This window comes from Phacochoerus africanus, chromosome 15 (assembly GCF_016906955.1).
Source record: "Phacochoerus africanus isolate WHEZ1 chromosome 15, ROS_Pafr_v1, whole genome shotgun sequence".
Lineage (NCBI taxonomy): Eukaryota > Metazoa > Chordata > Mammalia > Artiodactyla > Suidae > Phacochoerus > Phacochoerus africanus.
The window spans coordinates 67,573,494-67,593,174 of NC_062558.1; the positions used below are offsets into that span (position 1 = coordinate 67,573,494).

Consider the following 19,681-nt stretch of genomic DNA (forward strand, 5'->3'; position numbering starts at 1 on the left):
AGCTTATTTATATAATGAAAGACAATAAAAACAACAGAAAAGAATAGGTTTAAAATATAGCAAATGGAACACAACGGTATCTGTGAGGATGGATTTCAGAGCACAAGGCTAGGGATTTGTCTTTAAGACACAAGGCACAGGAGTTCCCTGGTGGCCCAGCAGGTAAGGATCTGGTGTCACTTCTGTGGATCTGGTTACTGCTGTGGCTTAGGTTTGATCCCTGGCCTGGGAACTTCCACATGCTATGGCACAGCCAAACAAACAAACAAACAAACAAACAAAACACAAGATAGAGAGGAACAATTTTAAAACTGTAACACACAAAAAAGTGAATTACTATATCCCTAGTGTGATATAGCTTAAAGATAAAAAGAACTGCAACAAAAAAATTTAGACTGACTGTTTTCAGTAATTATATTGTTGATGGTAATGTTAGTGTTTTTAAGTCTGGTAGTTGCGTAATGCACAACAAAGTAAATTAGTAAACGTATGACATTCTAATTCTACCATTCCTGATGTTGCGGAGAACTTCTAACTTTTGTTTTTTTGTTTCTTTGTTTTGCTTTTTTGGGGCCAAACCCGTGGCACATGGAGGTTCCCAGGCTAGGGGTCTAATCAGGGCTACAGCTGCCAGCATATGCCACAGCCACAGCAACGCAGGATCTGAGCTGTTTCTGCGAAACACACCACAACTTAGGGCAATGCTGGATCCTGAACCCACTGAGCGAGGCCAGGGATAGAATCCACAATCCCATGAGAGAACTTCTAACTTTTCAGAAAATAACTGCTATGAATAATTAGATATGACTCCATAGAAAGACACTTTTAAATTTAGGTATGAATTATACACACATACCAGAAAAAGAAACACTTGGTGATGAAATACTGATATGTGGGATTTGTTTTATTTAATTTATTTTTATTTATTCACTTATTTTGGCTGCATTGCAGCATGCGGAAGTTCCTGGGCCAGGGACTGAACCCATGTTGCAGTTGTTACCTGTGCCACAGTTACGGCAGCACTGGATCCTTAACCTGCTGCGCCATAAGGAAACTTCTTTTTTCCTTTTCTGTTAGGTTTTTTTTTTTCCCTGGCTTTTGTTTTTTTAGGGCTGCACCCATGGCATACGGAGGTTTCCAGGCTAGGGGTCCAATCAGAGTTGTAGCTATCAGTCTAGGCCACAGCCACAGCAAAGTTAGAAGATGGGAACTCCCTCTTTTTTTTTTTTTGTTTGTTTGTTTTAAAATAATACATGACAGGAGCTCCTATTGTGGCACAGCAGGTTAAGGATCCACCTTGTCTCTGTAGCAGCATGGGTTTGATCCCTGGCCCAGCACAGTGGGTAAAAGGATTCACTGTGGCCACAGCAGCGACATAGGCTGCAGCTCAGATTTGATCCTGGTCTGGAAACTTCCATATACTGCGAGTGTGACAAAAAAATAATAATACATGAGGAGCTGTAAGATAAACAATACTCGATGATAGGTACATGAGAGTCCACTTTACTACTCTGTGTTTTAAATTATGTGGGATAAAACAAATTTATCACATCATTCTTCTGTTCAAAGGCTTCCACTCCAATCTTAAACAAAACCAAAAATAGTCCTTACAATAGCCTACAAAGCCCTACTTAAATCTATCTTCATTATCTTTCTTATTTCATCTTCTACTTACCTCTATATAGTTGTCTCCTTGATATTCTTTGAATGCTTCCATTTTAGGAACTCTATTTTATTCTGTTTTAGCTAACACTTTCTACCAGGTTTTACATTTCTTCATAGCACTTATGTCTAATTATTAAAATAGTTATTCTGTTCCAGTTCTATCTCTTATTACTAGAAGGTAAAGCTCCATGAAGGCAGAGAATACTATTTGTTTCTCTCTTGTTCATAGCTGTATTTTACTTAGAAATGTACCTGGGACATAGCAGGTGCCTAATAAATATCTGTAAAATTGGACTAGTCATAGAAAAAAGGGACACACTCTGAGACAAGGGAAACAGAGGTAAGGAAAAGTACATAAATAGGTATATGGACAGGAAGTTAAGGGGGTTCCTGTTTGTAACCTCAATTTCGTCTGTGCTATACAGGAAAAAGGTCATCTACTAAGTGAAAAAGGAAGAAGCTGAGTAGAGTAGTAATAATTTAGAATAACTGCTTTTGGAAATGAAAGCTCACATGGAGTGCAGAAAAGGATGCCAACTGATATAATAAGCTCAGCTGAGGTTGGAGGTAATAAAATGACACTGAAATACATGGGTATTGTTTTTTCCTGCCATGTTAAACATTTAGGGCCAAGCTTTCTAAAATAATTTTCTGCACTGATGGAAATGTTATATATCTGCACTGTCCCCTATATGGCTATTTCAGAAATTGAAATGTGGTTAGTATGACTGAGGAATGAAATTTTTAAATTTATTTTTGCTTAAATAGCCACATGTGATGAGTGGCTACCAATAATGTGCAGCACATTTTCATGGTGTCAAGTGGAGAAAATATATAGTACTGTTTCCAGATAAGAAATTAAAAGGTAGATGTGACATAATGACAAAGGCACTTAAGGTGGTTAAGAAGTGGTTGAAATAGTATGTTACAGGAGAGAAACTTCGGCTGAAAAAAAAAAATGAAAACTAGGAGAGTGCAGGAAATTCACCAATTATGTGGTCACTGGTGAGGTGGTAAAGTCTGTGAATGATATCTATTTTGTGCTTTAGGATTAAAAAACAATCCCTTTGAATAGGCTTCTTGAAAGTACAGGTATCATTAACTGACATTTAATCAACCAGGCCTATTTATTTTCTGAAGTCCTATCATATTTACTCACCTTATCACGAAAAGTTTATAGAGTAAAAAGATTTTTCCAATGTATCATCTTATAGAATACGGCAATACTATCATAAAACAGGTAGTACATTACTAGTTTTAAAGATGAAAAATAAAAAAATTAAGTGATTATATGTCTTGCCTAATTCTTCAGGGTTGGGATCTGAGTTCAAGTTGGTCTGTATGACTAGGTATCTTTTATTTATTTTTAAACTAAAGTATAGTTGACTTACAATGCTATGCCAATTTCTGCTGTACAGCAAAGTGACCCAGTCACACACAAATATACACTCCCTTTATTATATTATCTTCTACCATGTTTATCCCAAAAGACTGGACATACTTCTTTATGCCATACAATAGGACCTACTGCTCATCCATACACACATATACATCCCATACTTAAAGATTTGAGATAAACAGGTATCCCTATTTAAGTATCAAATAACTAGGAAGAAAGATCTCAGAGAATGTGTGGGTGACATAAGAATTTAATCTGGAATTAGAATGAATTGGTAGGGGATTATGAATAGCCAGGAGAAAACATCACAGTATCTAGACTCAAGAGGAGGCAGAGCTATGTAACACTAAGAAAGAAATGGTACTTTCTCACATTTAGGGTGCTAAGAGCATCTGGCAGACCACTGTCAGCTAAACACTTCTAAACTGACTTGACAAGCCTAATTTGAAGGCTTCCACTTTTCTAGTTAATTGTCTTAATTTACAATCCAAAATCTCTAAATAAGCGGGGGGGGGGGGGGGGGGGGGGGGAGAGAAAGAGCATTGGAAATGTTTGGGAATCTTTTCTCCATTTACATAATTGGGAAGAGGTGCTAAGGCATTTAACAGTTAGAAAGTCAAAGATATGTATCATCCTACAGTTTACCACAAAATAAAGAACCAAATATCAGCAGTACCTGTGACTATTAATTTTATGTATCAGTTTAGGCAGACTATGGTGCCAAGTTGTTTGGTCAAACATTAGTTAAGATGCTGTTACAGAAGAAATGATCACAACATTGTTAATCAACTATACTTCAATCAAAATTTAAAAAATGAAAAAAAGATGTTGCTGTAAAGGTATTTTTTCAGATATGATTAACATTTCACTCATATTTTGAGTAAAGCAGATTACTCTCCATAATGTGCATGAGCCTTATACTATCAGTTGAAGGAGTTAAAAAAGAATGAGGTTCTTCAGAGAGGAAAGAATTCTGCCTTCAGACTGCCTTTATTTATTTTTAATTAAATATAGTTGATTTACAATGTTTCTTCATTCTCTACTGTACAGCAAAGTGATCCAATCATACACAGCTCCTTGTGCTGTACGTAGGACCCCATGGCCCATCCATTCCAATTTTAAGTTTGCATCCACCAAACCCCAAACTCCTTGCCCATACCACTCGCTCTCCCCAACTCTAACCACAAGTCTGTTCTCCAGGTCTCTCTGTGATCTGTTTCTGTTTTGTAGATAGGATCATCTGTGTCATATTTTAGATTTCACATATAGTGATATCATAGTATTTGTCTTTCTCTTTCTTATTTCACTTAGTATGAAAATCTCGTTACATACATGTTGCTGCAAATGGCATTATTTTGTCCTTTTTAATAGCTGAGTAGTATTCCATTGTACAAACAATCCAAATGAAAAATGGGCAGAAGACCTAAATAGACATTTCTCTGGAGAAGACATATGGATGGCCAACAGGCACATGAAAAAATGCTCCACATCACTAATTATCAGAGAAAAGCAAATCAAAACTATAATGAGGTACCACTTCACACCAGTCAAAATGGTCATCATTAACAAATCAACAAATAACAAATGCTGGAGAGGGTGTTGAGAAAAATGGTACCCTATTTCATTGTTGGTGGGAATGTAAATTGGTACAACCACTATGGAAAACAGTATGGAGGTACCTCAGAAAACTAAATATAGAACTACCATATAATCAGGCAATCCCACTCCTGGGCATACATCCAGACAAAACATTCATTCAAAAAGGTATGTGTTCACTGCAGCACTATTCACAATAGCCAAGATATGGAAACAACCTAAATCTTCATCGACAGATAAACGGATTCAGACTGCCTTTAGAACCCAGCATCAACTCCTGCCATAATTTCCAGGCTGCTGATGCGTCCCATGGATTTCAGAGTTCCCAGCCCCAACAAGTACATGAGTCAGTTCCTTAAAACTCCTCCCCCCATCGCCTTTCCCTCTACATGCATACTTGCACACACACACATCCCCCTGTGGTTTTCTTTCTCTGGAGAATCCTAACACGGTACCCCATGGCAAAACACTATTAGTTTTCCTGATCTCTTTCTCATCTTATAAACCCTTGCCTTCAGGAAAAAAGTAAAACAAAACAAAGACAAACAAACAAACAAACAAAAAACCCCAGGCAAATAGCTGGTATTACTGCCTCAGTTGATTCCACGGTACAGAACACTATAAACATACTTCTTTGGAACTTTCAGCATGTTGCCAGAAGTATATTTAAGTATATCCCTCTGGCTTGAAAGATAACCTAGCTATTTTATCTGTCTTTAAATCCCCAGTATTTAGCAAAGTAACTGGCACAGTAATAAATGAATGACTATATGTTACGATTCAGCAACCACTGGATCTTTTTTCCACGAATCTTAAAAACACAGCTTCTCTAAAAGGCAGGTCTATGCCTAATAATTTAATGACAGGAGTTATATTCCAAACATTGATCAGGTGCTTCAGAAAATGTCAACAGTTAAGCAGAAGAGTATCCTTTAAAATGATTTATCTTTAGGATTAACAATTATGTGGACAGGAGTTCCCGTTGTGGTGCAGTGGTTAACGAATCCGACTAGGAAACAAGAGGTTGCAGGCTCAATCCCTGGCCTTGCTCAGTGGGTTAAGGGCCTGGTGTTGCCGTGAGCTGTGGTGTAGGTTGCAGACGTGGCTTGGATCCTGCGTTGCTGTGGCTCTGGCATAGGCCAGTGGCTAGAGCTCTGATTAGACCCCTAGCCTGGGAATCTCCATATGCCATGGGAAGTGGCCCTGGAAAAGGCAAAAAGACCCCCCCCCCCAAAAAAAATTATGTGGACAAATAATGCAGTTGTAGAAAAGTGGAAAAAAAAAGATACTTCAAGTAATCAGAACAGACATCTATATACTAAAGGAATAAAGATTCCAGAAATAAATTTCAGAATAAGCGGTCAACTGATTTGACAGACCATTTAATGGGGAAAGGACAAATGGAGCTGGGAAACTTGGATATCCACATACAAAATAATTAAGTTGGATTTTTACTTCATACTACATAAAAATTTATTTAAAAATAGGTCAAAGACTTAAGTGCAAGAACTGAAATTATAAAACTGTTAGGGGACATTTTTCATGATGTTGGAGTTGGTAACGATACTTGAATATGATACTAAAAGCACAGGCAATGAACAATTAATATTAAGAAAATGAAAAATAACAAGTGTCCTCATAGATTTAGAGAAATTGGAACTCTGTTGGTGGGAATGTAAAATGGTGCAGAGGCTGCTGAAAACACTTTGGCTGTTTCTCAAAAAGTAAAACATGAATTTCCATATGGTTTAGCATATTCCATTCTTAGGTATATACTCATAAGAAGTAAAAGGCTGGACTGAGGAGTTCCTGTTGTGATGCAGCGGAGACAAATCCAACTAGGAACCATAAGATTGGGGGTTTGATCCCTGGCCTCGCTCAGTGGGTTAAGGCTCCAATTAGACCAATAGCCTGGAAACCTACATATGCTGCAGGTGTGGCCCTAAAAAAACCAAAAGACCAAAAAAAAAAAAAAAAAAGGTGTGACTCAAATATTTGTATACCAATGTTCATGGCAACATTAATCACCAATCCAAAGGTACATTAACACATGAATGGATAAACAAAATGTGGCATATAGGTACAATGGAAAAATAGCCATAAAAAAGAAAGACAGACACATGCTACATGCTACATGGGTGAATCTTTAAGGCATAATATTAAGTGGTTTAAGCCAGTCTCTCTCTCTTTCACACACACACACACACACAATATTTTATGATTCCATTTGTATGAGGCATCTAGAATAGGCAAAGAAAGTATAGACCAAGAAAGTAGAACAGAGGATATCAGAGGCTTGAAAGAGTAGGGTACTGGGAAATAGGAGTTATTATTTAATGAATGCAGCGTTTCTGTTTGGGATAATGAAAAAAATTCTGAAAGTGGGAGTTCCCACTGTGGCACAATGGGATCAGTGGCACCTCTGCAGTGCCAGGACACAGGTTTGATCCCCAGCTTGGCACAGTAAATTAAAGGATCCAGAGTTGCTGCAACTGTGGCATAGGTTACAACTGTAGCTGGAATCTGATCTCTAGCCCGGGAACGCCACGTGCTGCAGGGAGGCCAAAACAGAGGGGAAAAATTTCTGGAAAATGGATAGTGGTGACAATAGTACAACACTGTGAATGTACTTAATGTAACTGAACTGTATGCTAAAACGGTTAAAATGATAAGTTTTATGGTCTCCATCTTTTTAAAAAATGCCCAGGGAGTTCCAGCTGTGGGGGCAGCAGAAGTGAACCCGACTAGCATCCATGAGGATGCGGGTTCGACCCCTGGCCTTGCTCAGTGGGTTAAGAATTCGGCATTGCCGTGAGCTGTGGTGTAGGTCGCAGACGAGGCTCAGATCCCAAGTTGCTGTGGCTGTGGTGTAGGGTGGCAGCTGTAGCTCCAATTTGACTCCTAGCCTGGGAACATCCATATGCCAGGGGTGCAGCCCTATTAAAAAAAACAAAACAAAACCATTATTCCTCTACTCCAAAAAGATAATGAAGTTGAAGTCAATCAGGTCATTGACCCAACTAAAAAATGGTTAAAAAGGCTCCTTCTGGTCACCATCCACCTGCACAGGAAAGGTACTGTTAGAATTTATGCCAAGTGGACCATCCAACACACATTCTGCTTATTCACTACATATCATGCATGTAGTGGCTTTGCTAATCTATATTATCCTGAGACAATTTACGGGGTCACCGATTTTAAGAACAGGATCACCTTCTACTTCTCTCATAGCCAGGGTAGATTCCTTATATCTTCCTGGTGTCTGCTGCTTTCTATATTTTGCCTAAATTTACATTTACATTTTTCCATATGTGTTCCCATCACTAGAGTTTAAAGATCTATGCAGGCGGTGTATTTGTATACATGAACACAACAGAGCAGACCCCCAAACATTTGAATAAAACAGTTTCCAATCATTATTTATTGACTAAAGTCTAGTGCTGTTTTGCCTTTAGTCTTAAAGCCCAGAAGAGCTGGATTTTAGAGACAACTATTTTAACAAATGCCTAAAAAGGACTTTGTTTTAAAATACTGTTTTTCAATTTTAACTCTGAACAAATATTTGAGCAAAAAACTAGAAAACTAGGCAGCTAAGAAAATCAGGAGAGCTGTTTGGATTCTTTGCCTAGGGAAAAAATGAGTCTGAAAATCATGCACAAATTTGGGGTTCAGCTCTGATGCTAATAACTTGAAAAGTCTGGGGAGATTGTGCATGCAATAAAACTAGTGAAAATTTTAATATTACATTAGGAAAAATGTCAACTCTAGAAAAAGAACAATGTGCCGAACAAAAGAATAAAGTGCAAATTAAGAGATACTTCCCATTTGATGGCTCACAAAAGCAGGGTAGTATAACATAAGTAACATCTTGGAATCTAGATGATTATTAATCAGGTTTTTGGCTCAAGTTCTGTTTAGGCTACCTACTATCTGGGTGAACTTAGGTGCAATATTACAACTTACCTAAATCTCACTTTCTTTGCTCATAAAAATTGCCATTACATATTCTCTCCCTCCTCACATTTTTTCCTTCTTTTTCTTTCAGCTTTTCATTCTCCTACACTCCTACCTCTAATTTTACCAAGAAACACAAATATTAGATTTAAAAAGTCCTCTAAAGGAGAGGGAGTGGGTGGGCAAATTGACACTGACATACAAAAGTCACATGGAAACTAGTATTATGAGAAGCAAAACTATGAGTAAGCAGAAGAAACCTGCCTGCAGAAAAGTGACTGAGGAAGGGTGGAAGAAGGAATAAGTGACTTGAGTTACTGACTTTCTAGTTCCTAATTCCATTTTAAATAAGGTTCGGCTGTACTTTTCTGGAACAAATGTTCATGACACTGCCTGCTGTATCTTTATAATATCCCCACCTCTTTTTAAAAAATTAAATCTAGTTTAAGTGAGTTTCCATTTCTGCTACCTATTCACTGTAGCCTCTCAAAGACTTGTGTAGAATAAAAATATATATATACCCTTAGAGCATTACACAAAATAAAGATAATGTAATCTATTTTCCTCAGAAGGTAAACATAAGAACTAAAATAATATAAATGGAAATATTTTGGAAAATGATGAATCTTATAAGTACAAAATGTTAACACACAAAGAAAATTTCAATTTAGAGATTTTAGACAACATGTCTGTGCTTTAGTAAGAATTCGCAGTTGGACAAAAGGAATAAATAAATAGTACCAACTTATTTTGATTGGCAGAAAGAAACCAGAAAAATCTTTCTCAATGGTAAGTAGCTAAGTGGTGGCTTAGAATCCTTGGAATCTGATTCTACAAGCATAATTTCACATACTTTAAATTCATAACAGCAGCCACAAAAAATTAAAAAGAGACTGGCAGATTTTTCAGCATATGATCATAGCAGATTTGGGACCAGGAGAGAACTACTGCAGACCGTGACTTATAAATGTTTTTAATCTGAATATTGCAGAACAGCTCACACTTGGGCCAAATTTCAGGCAAAATAACATGTTCCTGGACTTCATGAATACATTTTCATCACATCAAGTTTTGCAACCAGTTTTTACAAATGAAATACTCCCTTTTTAATAGCAGCACATAATACATAGAGCATACCTGATGTGTGGTATCTTAATAAGCACAATTCATAACTATTTTTGAAATTGTGGTAATATAAAATCAAACGAGAGAAAAAAGGAGTATGTAAACAGAATGCAGAGCAAAATTACTGACTATTAAAACATGATGTACCAATCTGAAAATTTTAAAAAGCCTACTTAAATAAGGAAGTATAATGATTCTGTTTTAGCTTCTGGTTCCCTTTTTCTTATGGTCCATCCTACTTTCTAGGCTTCAACTTGGCTCTACTACTGCAAGCTGTCACTTCTGACTAGAAATGGAATAAAGCCAAGCACTACACAATAGCAGCTTCCTGCTTTGGCCTCCTCTCCTAGACCACCCCCAGGCCAATGCCTGCCCACAGATGCTGATCCTACCAAGCCAATAATCCACCAGCAATCAGTTCACAGCTATGGCTATGATCTTGTGTTTTTTATACTCTTGGCACAGTGTATATCCTATAATTTCTCAGTTCTCATTTTTACTGACATTATGGCAATAAAGCACCTCTAAATTTCAGTCAAATGCTAATGTGAAGGCAAAGTAAAATGGAAAAGGAAAATGCATATAAAACTCAGGGACTAATTGAGAATGTGCTCAAATTCTGTCAAAATATAATTCAGAAATAGATACAGAAAAATACAGAATATAAAGGTTTCAGTGAGTACTACTAACCCAAACAATCTTGTTATTCTAATTTTGCATAATTTCAATTTGCCTCTGGCACTGTCTGGCTCAATACTTCTCTTTTGAGATGGATTTCGGTTGAATGTCTCTTATCTCTGAGACTAAAAATCATTAGACAGGGATTGACTTGATTAGGTTAATGTTGGTCAGAAATGGTTGCTCTTCCACCTAGAGCAAGTTCACAGAATTACGGCTCTAAATGTTAGAAAGAAACTTCAAAAGTCATGTAGTCCAACTCTTTTTTTTTCAATGCTTAGAAGACTTCCAAACTTCAGTACTACATCATCATGTCCTCTCCAGAGCCAAAGAAAGAAAAACAATTCTATAACTTGCTGAATATCACTTATACTTTTTGAGATGAAATAACTATCAGCAGCAAGCAGAGCTTATGACTTTCCCTGTGGAAAAATGGATATGCTGTGAAGAGTAATACCACAGTAGGGTTCTGCATCTTTTCTAATACCATTTTCTTAAAGTAATAGTTTAAGAAAACAAATGTAATCTTATCTAAATATACTTCTTAAAAAATAGAAGAGGGAAGAAGAAATACTACTCAAAAAGACATATTCTACAAACGCCACCACAAAGACACATTGACTATGAATTATACTGATACTGAAAAAGTTTCTCTATAGCACCACTGCAGAAAAGAATGTTGAGTGTTTGAGAGAAAACAAGATGGATTGTTAAAAAAAAGGCACATATGGAATTCCCGTTGAGGTGCAGCGGAAACGAGTCTGACTACGAACCAAGAGGTTGTGGGTTCGATCCCTGGCCTCACTCAGTGGGTTAAGGATCTGGCATTGCCGTGAGCTGTGGTGTAGGTCGCAGACACAGCTCGGATCTGGCGTTGCTGTGGCTCTGCTGTAGGCCGGCAGCTGTAGCTCTGATTAGACCCCTATCCTGGGAACCTCTATGTGTCATGGGTGGGGCCCTAAAAAGCAAAAACAAAACAAACAAACAGGCAAACAACAAAAAAAGAGGTACAGAGGATGGCAGAGAAATGTCCAATGATTGCATATGGTAGGAAGAGAAAGTTTCAAGTATTTACCAGAAAAGTTTGAGACACCATCTACAAACAGGAAAATTAGAGTATGTCCAAACAGCAACTCTACTGAGCAGCTTTCATATAGTACTAAGCACTTAAATGTATCATTCACTTAATATTTCTAACAATTCTGAGGTATATATTATATTTATCTTAAAGAGAGGAAACCATTTATTTAAAATGTTTTAGACCACTGCAATGTCACGTAGCTAAGAAATGGCAATGCTAGGATTTGAAACTATAACTGTATGAACTGGCTTCAAAATTTATAGCTAGGGAGTTCCCGTCGTGGCTCAGTGGTTAATGAATCTGACTAGGAACCATGAGGTTTCGGGTTCGATCCTTGGCCTTGCTCGGTGGGTTAAGGATCTGGCATTGCCATGAGCTGTGGTGTAGACTGCAGACGCGGCTCGGGCTCTGATGTCATGTTGCTGTGGCTCTGGCGTAGGCCGGCGGCTATCGCTCTAATTAGACCCTTAGCCTGGCAATCTCCATATGCTGTGGGAGTGGCCCTAGAAAAGGCAAAAAGACAAAAAACAAACAAACAAAAAACAACACAAAATTTATAGCTAGACTGATTCTTCAAGACACTAGTGAAGATCCAATCAATCATCTGCTTCTGCTATATTACAATAACCAGATGTCACTGTTAATGCAGAAAATTTTGTTTTTGATATTCTCGTGCTTCAGAGTTCCAATGACTCACAGGGCCTACAAGATAAAAGCCACTTAGTAAATGTATGTACCAATCCTGTTCTTCTTTTATCTGACCCAATAATATTTCTTTCTCTGGTACAATGTCTACTATTCAAAATCAAACTCTCTTCTTTAGCTAGACTGATATTGTGCTGTCCCCTAGATCTACCTCATCATTAATCACACTGTTTGTCCTTTCTGCCAAAAGTCTGCTTACTCTTCCTATCTTTTACTTCCATCTCTATTCAAATGACTCCCATTCAAGCTTTACTTTCTCCTCACCCCACCCCCAATTTTTTTGGCTGTCCCATGGCATATGGATCTCAGGCTATGGATCAGATCTAAGCCACAGTTGCAACCTACCCCGCAGCGGTGATAACACCGGATCCTTTAACCCACTGTGCTGAGCTGGGGATCAAATCCGTGTATTAGTGCTGCAGAGTGGCCACCATCCATTGGGGCACTCCCAAGTTTTACTTTCTTCATGAGACTTCTCTCAACTATTTTCAATCTCTGCTGACTTCTTTCTTAGAATTCCTGAAGTCTTTACTATGCATTTTTGCCCCTGACTCCCTTTCTGGCCAAGCTCAAGGCATCTGCAAGTTCTAGGGTGAGGAATCTAAATGGCACCACAGCAGTGATCTAAATCACAGCAGTGACAACACCAGATCTTAACACACTGAGCCACCAGGGAACTCCCTTTGACTCCTTAAATCAAGTCTATTTCTAGGAAATCTGTTAAAAAAAAAAAACAAACTAGGAGTTCCAGCTATGGCGCAATGGGATTGGTGGCATCTCTGCAGCACTGGAAAAAAGGTTCAATCCCCGGCCTGGCACAGTGGTTAAGGATCTGGTGTTGCCAAAGCTGGTGTAGGTCACAACTGTGGCTCAAATCTGATCCCTGGCATGGGAACTTCATATGCCACAGAGTGGCATAAATAAATAGATAAATAAATAGATTAACAGATAAATATCTAAGTAATTACCATGGATTATAAACTCCTTGAAAAAAAATAAGGACAATAGCTTACACTTTTATCAATTTTTAAAAAACCATCAAGTACCTAAGCAGGATGCTATGAAGAGGAAAACCACATAATTTAAATAACTGTTAAATGAATGAAGACAGTTGAGATGTTTCTAAGGCCAGATACTAAAAAATTTTAAAGGGAAGTAGAATCTAAGCCTAAAATTTCCATTTAAAGACTACTTTATGAGAAAAAAAATATCAAGTGAGTTAACAGTAAGTGGAATACTAAGAGCTCTAGGCCCTTCCTTCAGGGGCTGTCTCTCTCCTCAACTCAAGAGCAGATGTTTTCATTTCTGAGGGTGGGAGTATGGGTACACTTTATTACCATATTCTAAGAGATATGCTTCCAGTCATTTGATACTAGAATGAGAACAAATCCGAGAGGAATTCTAGGACAAAAACATTTATATAACCATGTAAATCCTGTACAATGTCAAATTCCCATTTCCTCTATAGGAATGATACAGTTTAAAAATGCTCTAAAGTGATGTACCTATACTACAAATTTAAATGAAAATAAAGAAAAGCTAGAAAAAATTGTCTTCTCTACACACCAAAGCAATATTAACAATGAGGTTCTGTATACTTCCTTCTCTCAGCTATTAGCAATAGCATCACAGTCCTCTGGGGAATGAATCTGTTTATAAGCTAAATTACTACCAACAAGATTTTCAAACCTTTGTCAGTAGCTCACTTATGTCAAATACTTAGTTCAACAAAATACAACATTTGACTGGTAACCTTCAAACAATCAGTTAATTGTTCACCTAGGTTAACTGGGGGCTAAATTTCACCTCACTCAAATTCACCTCATCCTGGTTGTGAAGCAACTCTAAACATTAATAACAAAAATTTAGGAGTTCCTATCATGGCGCAGTGGTTAATGAATCTGACTAGGAACCATGAGGTTGCAGGTTAGATCCCTGCCCTTGTTCAGTGGGTTAACGATCCGGCATTGCCGTGAGCTGTGGTGTAGGTCACAGCCACGGCTCAGATCCCAAGTTGCTGTGGCTCTGGCTAGGCTGACAGCTACAGCTCCGATTTGACCCCTGGCCTGGGAACCTCCATATGCCGCGGGAGTGGCCCAAGAAATAGCAAAAAGACAAAACAAACAGACAAACAAATTTAGAAAGAAAAAACCCCTAACCCTAACCCTATCTCTGCTATACTCCACTCCCTACACTACTGGTAACTTATCCCGGGCAATCATTCAAGCTATTTTTAGTAAACCAGATGTGTTGAGCATCTAACTAACTTAGGGATATTCTGAAACTGCAGACAATGAATTTATATAATCAAAGATGGAAAAACTATAGTTCAAAATGGACTTCGACTGGAAAACAATTTTCTCACTGAAGGACTATAGAAACAATAAACAGATGTGACCTAGTTCAGACATTTTCATTAACTAAATAATGTTAAGACCTTTCTCTGTTCAAGTCTTTAATCAATCTTTAGTCCAGGAACTAAGAAAACACTCAGATAAGCTCCACCCATTCCCTTCAATCAGCAAATCACAGCACAATAGTACAATATCTGGTATTTAGTCAAGTAGTTCCATGGCTATATTCTGTAATGACAAAATGGCTATATTCTGTAACGACAAAAGCTGAAGTATTAAGTCTTTAAGCTCTGAACTTTTAGCAAATTATAATGACCAAGACTTCAAATTTAATCATCCTATCTTATTCTCGGGAAAATACTTCATTACTTCAATGAATTTTAATATACAATAAGATATACATAGGGCATAATTTTGAACAAGTACATTCTGAAGGCTTCAAATCTCTTACTGGTTTTAAGCTAGTGCCCTTTGTGTCAGCCCCATATTACATTTAAAAGCAAAGAGGATTGTGATTCCCTAGAAAATAGTGATCTAACAAGTCAAACCAACCTAGATTAATTGACATGAGTCATGCACAACTTTCAGGTAAGAAATAATCTCTTCTATATCCTCTCTGAAGCAACCAACCTGAAAACTGCAGGTGTGTGTATGGCCAGAAGCCAAAATCCACGACAATATGATTTCAAAGTCACGCTAAAATTTCAATGTTCGTATTTCATTATCAAAATTTTTACATGAATTTGATCAAAACTTCAAATTTCAGTGCAAAAGTTTTTTAAAGCTTCTGAAATCACCCTCCAAAGTAAAGCAACCATACCACAGAAATTATAGTAGTTTAAAAAACCCTAAAACTATAAAAGCACCTTAAGAACCAATAATTTGTTTTTTCCTTCTTTTTCCTAGCCAACTGAAAGAACCTACAGAGTTCCCTCCTACTTCCTCTCTTTTTCCCTTCCCCCTTTACTTCAAAGAAAGTTAACTGCAGCCAAGCATGATCAGGAAATCTAAAAGGAGGAAGCAGAAACTCATTTGTGTGCAAAAGGAAGGAAAAAACAGAATTAACAATACCATGTTATGCTGCTTCAGCAATGTAATTAATATGTATTCATTATATTGTCTATAAGATGTTGCTTTGCTCTCTCTTCATTCAACTTACTTTCTAAAATATTGAAAACTAATCTTGTGTACTGATTGACCAACTACATGTCACTTAAAAAAATGACCAAATCAACTAACTTTTAATACATGCCATTTCATATTCAATAGAATGAAGTCATTCAAAGAGATAAGTGGAGGATTCAAACCAGTGACCTAAAAAGTGAAAGGATCTGTATTAATTCTGAGTCATTTGTTTCCTAATCTCCTAGCATATGTTATTCTGATATATTAAAAAATAGGGCTGTACAACTATAAAATTAAACTAAAGGGAGCATACTACTATAGAATAAAATGCTGAGAACTCAAGGAGAAAGACAGTGAATGGGAATTCCCACTATAAAATGATTTAATCAGATTCACAGTGTAGCATCATTTTATGCAATTTTTAAATCAAAACTTATGTGTCTTCATCACTCTATACACAAAGGTTATTTCCAGAGAAGACTCCTCCTCATCCCACTTAAGAAGTCTACAAAGGATAAATAACACCCAGATTCAGAAGAAAGTGCTTCATGAAATTTAAGAAATGAGGAAAAATACAGAGACCATTTAAAAAACTTGTTCTGGAGTTCCCGTCGTGGCACAGTGGTTAACGAATCTGACTAGGAACCATGAGGTTGTGGGTTCGATCCCTGGCCTTGCTCAGTTGGTTGGGGATCCAGCATTGCCATGAGCTGTGGTGTAGGTCACAGACGTGGCTCAGATCCCGAGTTACTGTGGCTCTGGCGTAGGCTGGTGGCTACAGCTCCAATTCGACCCCTAGCCTGGGAACCTCCGTATGCCGCAGGAGCGGCCCAAGAAATAGCAAAAAGACAAAAATAAAAAATAAAAAAAATAATAAAAACTTGTTCCATTTCTCTCAAACTCCTTTTGACTTACATAAGGTTACCCTAAGGTTAAGATATGTCAAAGCACTATTTACAAAAGTCTATGCCAGGAACAGCTGCCATGTTTAACATGCCAAGGAATTTAATGTACCATTTGGACAACTGGTTAGAGAAAGGCATTCTGGGATAAAGCCACTCTAATTATATGAAGTCTAAAATCATTTCTTTTACCTAGAATATGTGTATATTTGACAAATTCAAATAAATAAATTTGAAAACCTAGACTGAGCCATCATTGGTCTCTGGAGTAAGTTTTCATTCAAAATATTACAGTAGGTACCTAATTTACATACTGGGGAAAATATTTTTACATTTTTAACCTAAAATTTTTAATACTAAACATAAAAATTAAGATACATAAAAAAACTACTAAATACCATTACTTCAGAAACTTCTAAGAAACTCTAGAATTAAGGTATGCTGGATCCTAAGCCAAATGTTCTTAGTGTAATTCCTTCTGATTTCCTAGATCTAAAAATTTACATTATTTTGTGAAACACAAATGGTTAAAAACTCAAATAAATCACATCACCTCAGGAAAATATAGCATCCTTCTAGGCATGAGGTCAACTTACCTACACTAACAGGGAAAATATAAAGAGCTAACAAAGACAATCATACAAATGATCAAATCAATTAAGACTTCAGCTCTTTAGCTCTTGTGCATTTATTTTCAACAAATAAAAAATTATCAGAATCTAAAACAGTTTAAAAATGTGTGGGAAAAAAACCTTTTAAAATGTTACTGCATTCTTTCAATCATTATAATTTTAATAAACATGCTATAGAGTTTTAGGCCACCTGGAAGAAGAGTTTATTTTTAAAAGTAATTTCTACATAATGATTTCAGTTCTCAAAGTCAAATCCAAGCTCTGTAACTTCAATCAGAGAATTAAAATACTCATTTGGAAGATCACCTTTGATTTTTTTACCTAGACTCATCTAGTTTAATTCCCACTAAAAGATGGTCAGAAAGGAAATTATAGTTAGGCCTACAACAAGCTAAATGGCATCACAACTAAAACCAAAACAAAATAAAATTGAGGGGAGAGCTCTATTACTTCCAATATTAAACTGGAACTTAATTTAACTTTTAGCTATAAATATTGTAATCTAAGAGCAAAAACTGACAACACAAAAATGAGGCCATTTAATGAACTATGAAAAGTAATGTGAAAAGACAAAAGCATTATCTATATGATTTCAGGCAAAAACTGACAACACAAAAATGAGGCCATTTAATGAACTATGAAAAGTAATGTGAAAAGACAAAAGCATTATCTATATGATTTCAAAATAGGAAGTAACATTTAACTAAGGGAACTATCTTCTCTTTTTGGTAGATTTAATAAAAGAGGCACAAAACTACTAATTTCCTAAGTATTATAACTTCACACACAACAAACCACTGCTCATTAATAACTCAAGCTCTTGTTCTTTCCATGGAAATCATGCCGCTACATTTTATTTTTGAAAAACAGTAGCTATTCTGAAATGAAACAGGAATACTGACTTCCAGCTGCATTAAAAAAAAGTGGAACTAGTTCCCTCAACACAATTATTACAATATCATAAATATTTAAGTAAAAAGGAACCTATAAAATGTACTGATTTAATTCAATCTAAATCCAAATATACAAAGAAAACAAACTTACATGCATTTTTACTCCTACCCTGAAAAAACTAACAGAACTTAACTAGAGATTTTTAAAAAAAAATTTGGCTTACTGCTTTTGATGAGTTTCTCCATATGATTTAAATCTAAAAACCTACCAGGAAAATGTTTTTCCAATTAAGTGTACTTGTATTTAAGGTGTAATAACTGGAATCTAAAATTCAGAAACCAAACAATTCAATAAATGACAATTAAAGGAGAATTTCCACTTAAAAAGAAAACGAATTACTATTATGCTAAACTGATATGTATGTGTATAGTAAACACTAATCTCATTTAATTACATTAATTTACCCAATTCTTAATCTTTAGAGCTGGAGACAAAGATAATTTATACTACTATCTAACCAGTTATTTTCTAACAATGAACTTCATTTAGAATGGCAGGGACTTTTATTTGCTCACTTGTGCATTCTCACTGACAGGATGGTGCCTGGTTCATAGTAAGGTCTCAGTGTATATTTATTGATCAGATAAATGAATCATTTATCCTATAATTAAAATTTACCAAATGTATTGGATTCCTTATATACCTTGATGGTTAGCTAGAACTGAATATTCAAAAGAGTATCTGAGTATCAGTGAAGTTTAATAAATCATTAATTTTTAAAAGCAACTTAAACTTTCTTACCTGGTAGGGCTGGAAGGCACTATCTTCAGTTAAAAAATCCAGTTGTTTATCTACAAGGAATTCTACCGCAGTGATTGTACTGGGTATACTTTTTTCAACCAGAGGTTTGAAAGTCTGTTAAGATAAAAAAAAATTCTAATGGTTACTTCTCTGGGTTTCATTCTCAAAATGTGAAGGCGTGTGTATATATATAAATACAATGTATTACAGTCATTATCATAATGGCTTTAGGAGACCAATTAATTCTAGTTTTCATATTATAATCTAAAGTGATGCTTTTATCCATACAATATTTCCCATTTATTGAAAAGTAATGATGTAATTTTAAAGGATGGTATGAAAAAATTTTAGGGTATTAATAGGCCTCAGTTTATTTTTTTTAATATACATTTGCATAAAAACTTATGCTAATTAAAAGAAAAATTGTTTCTAAATAAGTAATCTGAGTAAGAGAGCACATTACTCCAATTCTTTAAAAAAATTATAAGTATTATTCTTTACAAAAGAGTAGTTATGATTTATCTGTACTGCTTTTTTTCCTAGCTCATTCACATCAAGAAGGATTTTAAATGATCAGGATGCATCTGGTCTTCTAACTCCACCCCATGTACTACTCACCCCCGCCCCTGCACTGGCCCCAAGCACAAATAAAAATCCAGCTGCTTCAGTAAGAGCAGTATGGGGGAAGGGTGCAGGAAAAGGAGGGAAGAGGTATTACACAAAAACCACCTTTCAGTAAAGTTTCACCAGATCTTCACCACTAAAAAATA

General features: G+C 36.3%; 1 protein-coding gene across 7 annotated transcripts in view; it reads right to left on the minus strand.

Moving 5' to 3' along the window:
• JMJD1C (jumonji domain containing 1C) overlaps window positions 1-19,681 on the minus strand; it is a 323,117-nt gene that overhangs the window by 63,663 nt on the left and 239,773 nt on the right. For all 7 annotated transcript variants that reach the window (XM_047762759.1, XM_047762757.1, XM_047762755.1 and 4 more), the window contains one exon: window positions 18,912-19,025. Coding sequence is in view for 4 of the 7 variants with exons in the window: in XM_047762757.1 (XP_047618713.1) it covers window positions 18,912-19,025 (114 nt within the window). In the remaining 3 variants the exon portion in view is untranslated. The remainder of the gene's footprint in view (window positions 1-18,911; window positions 19,026-19,681) is intronic.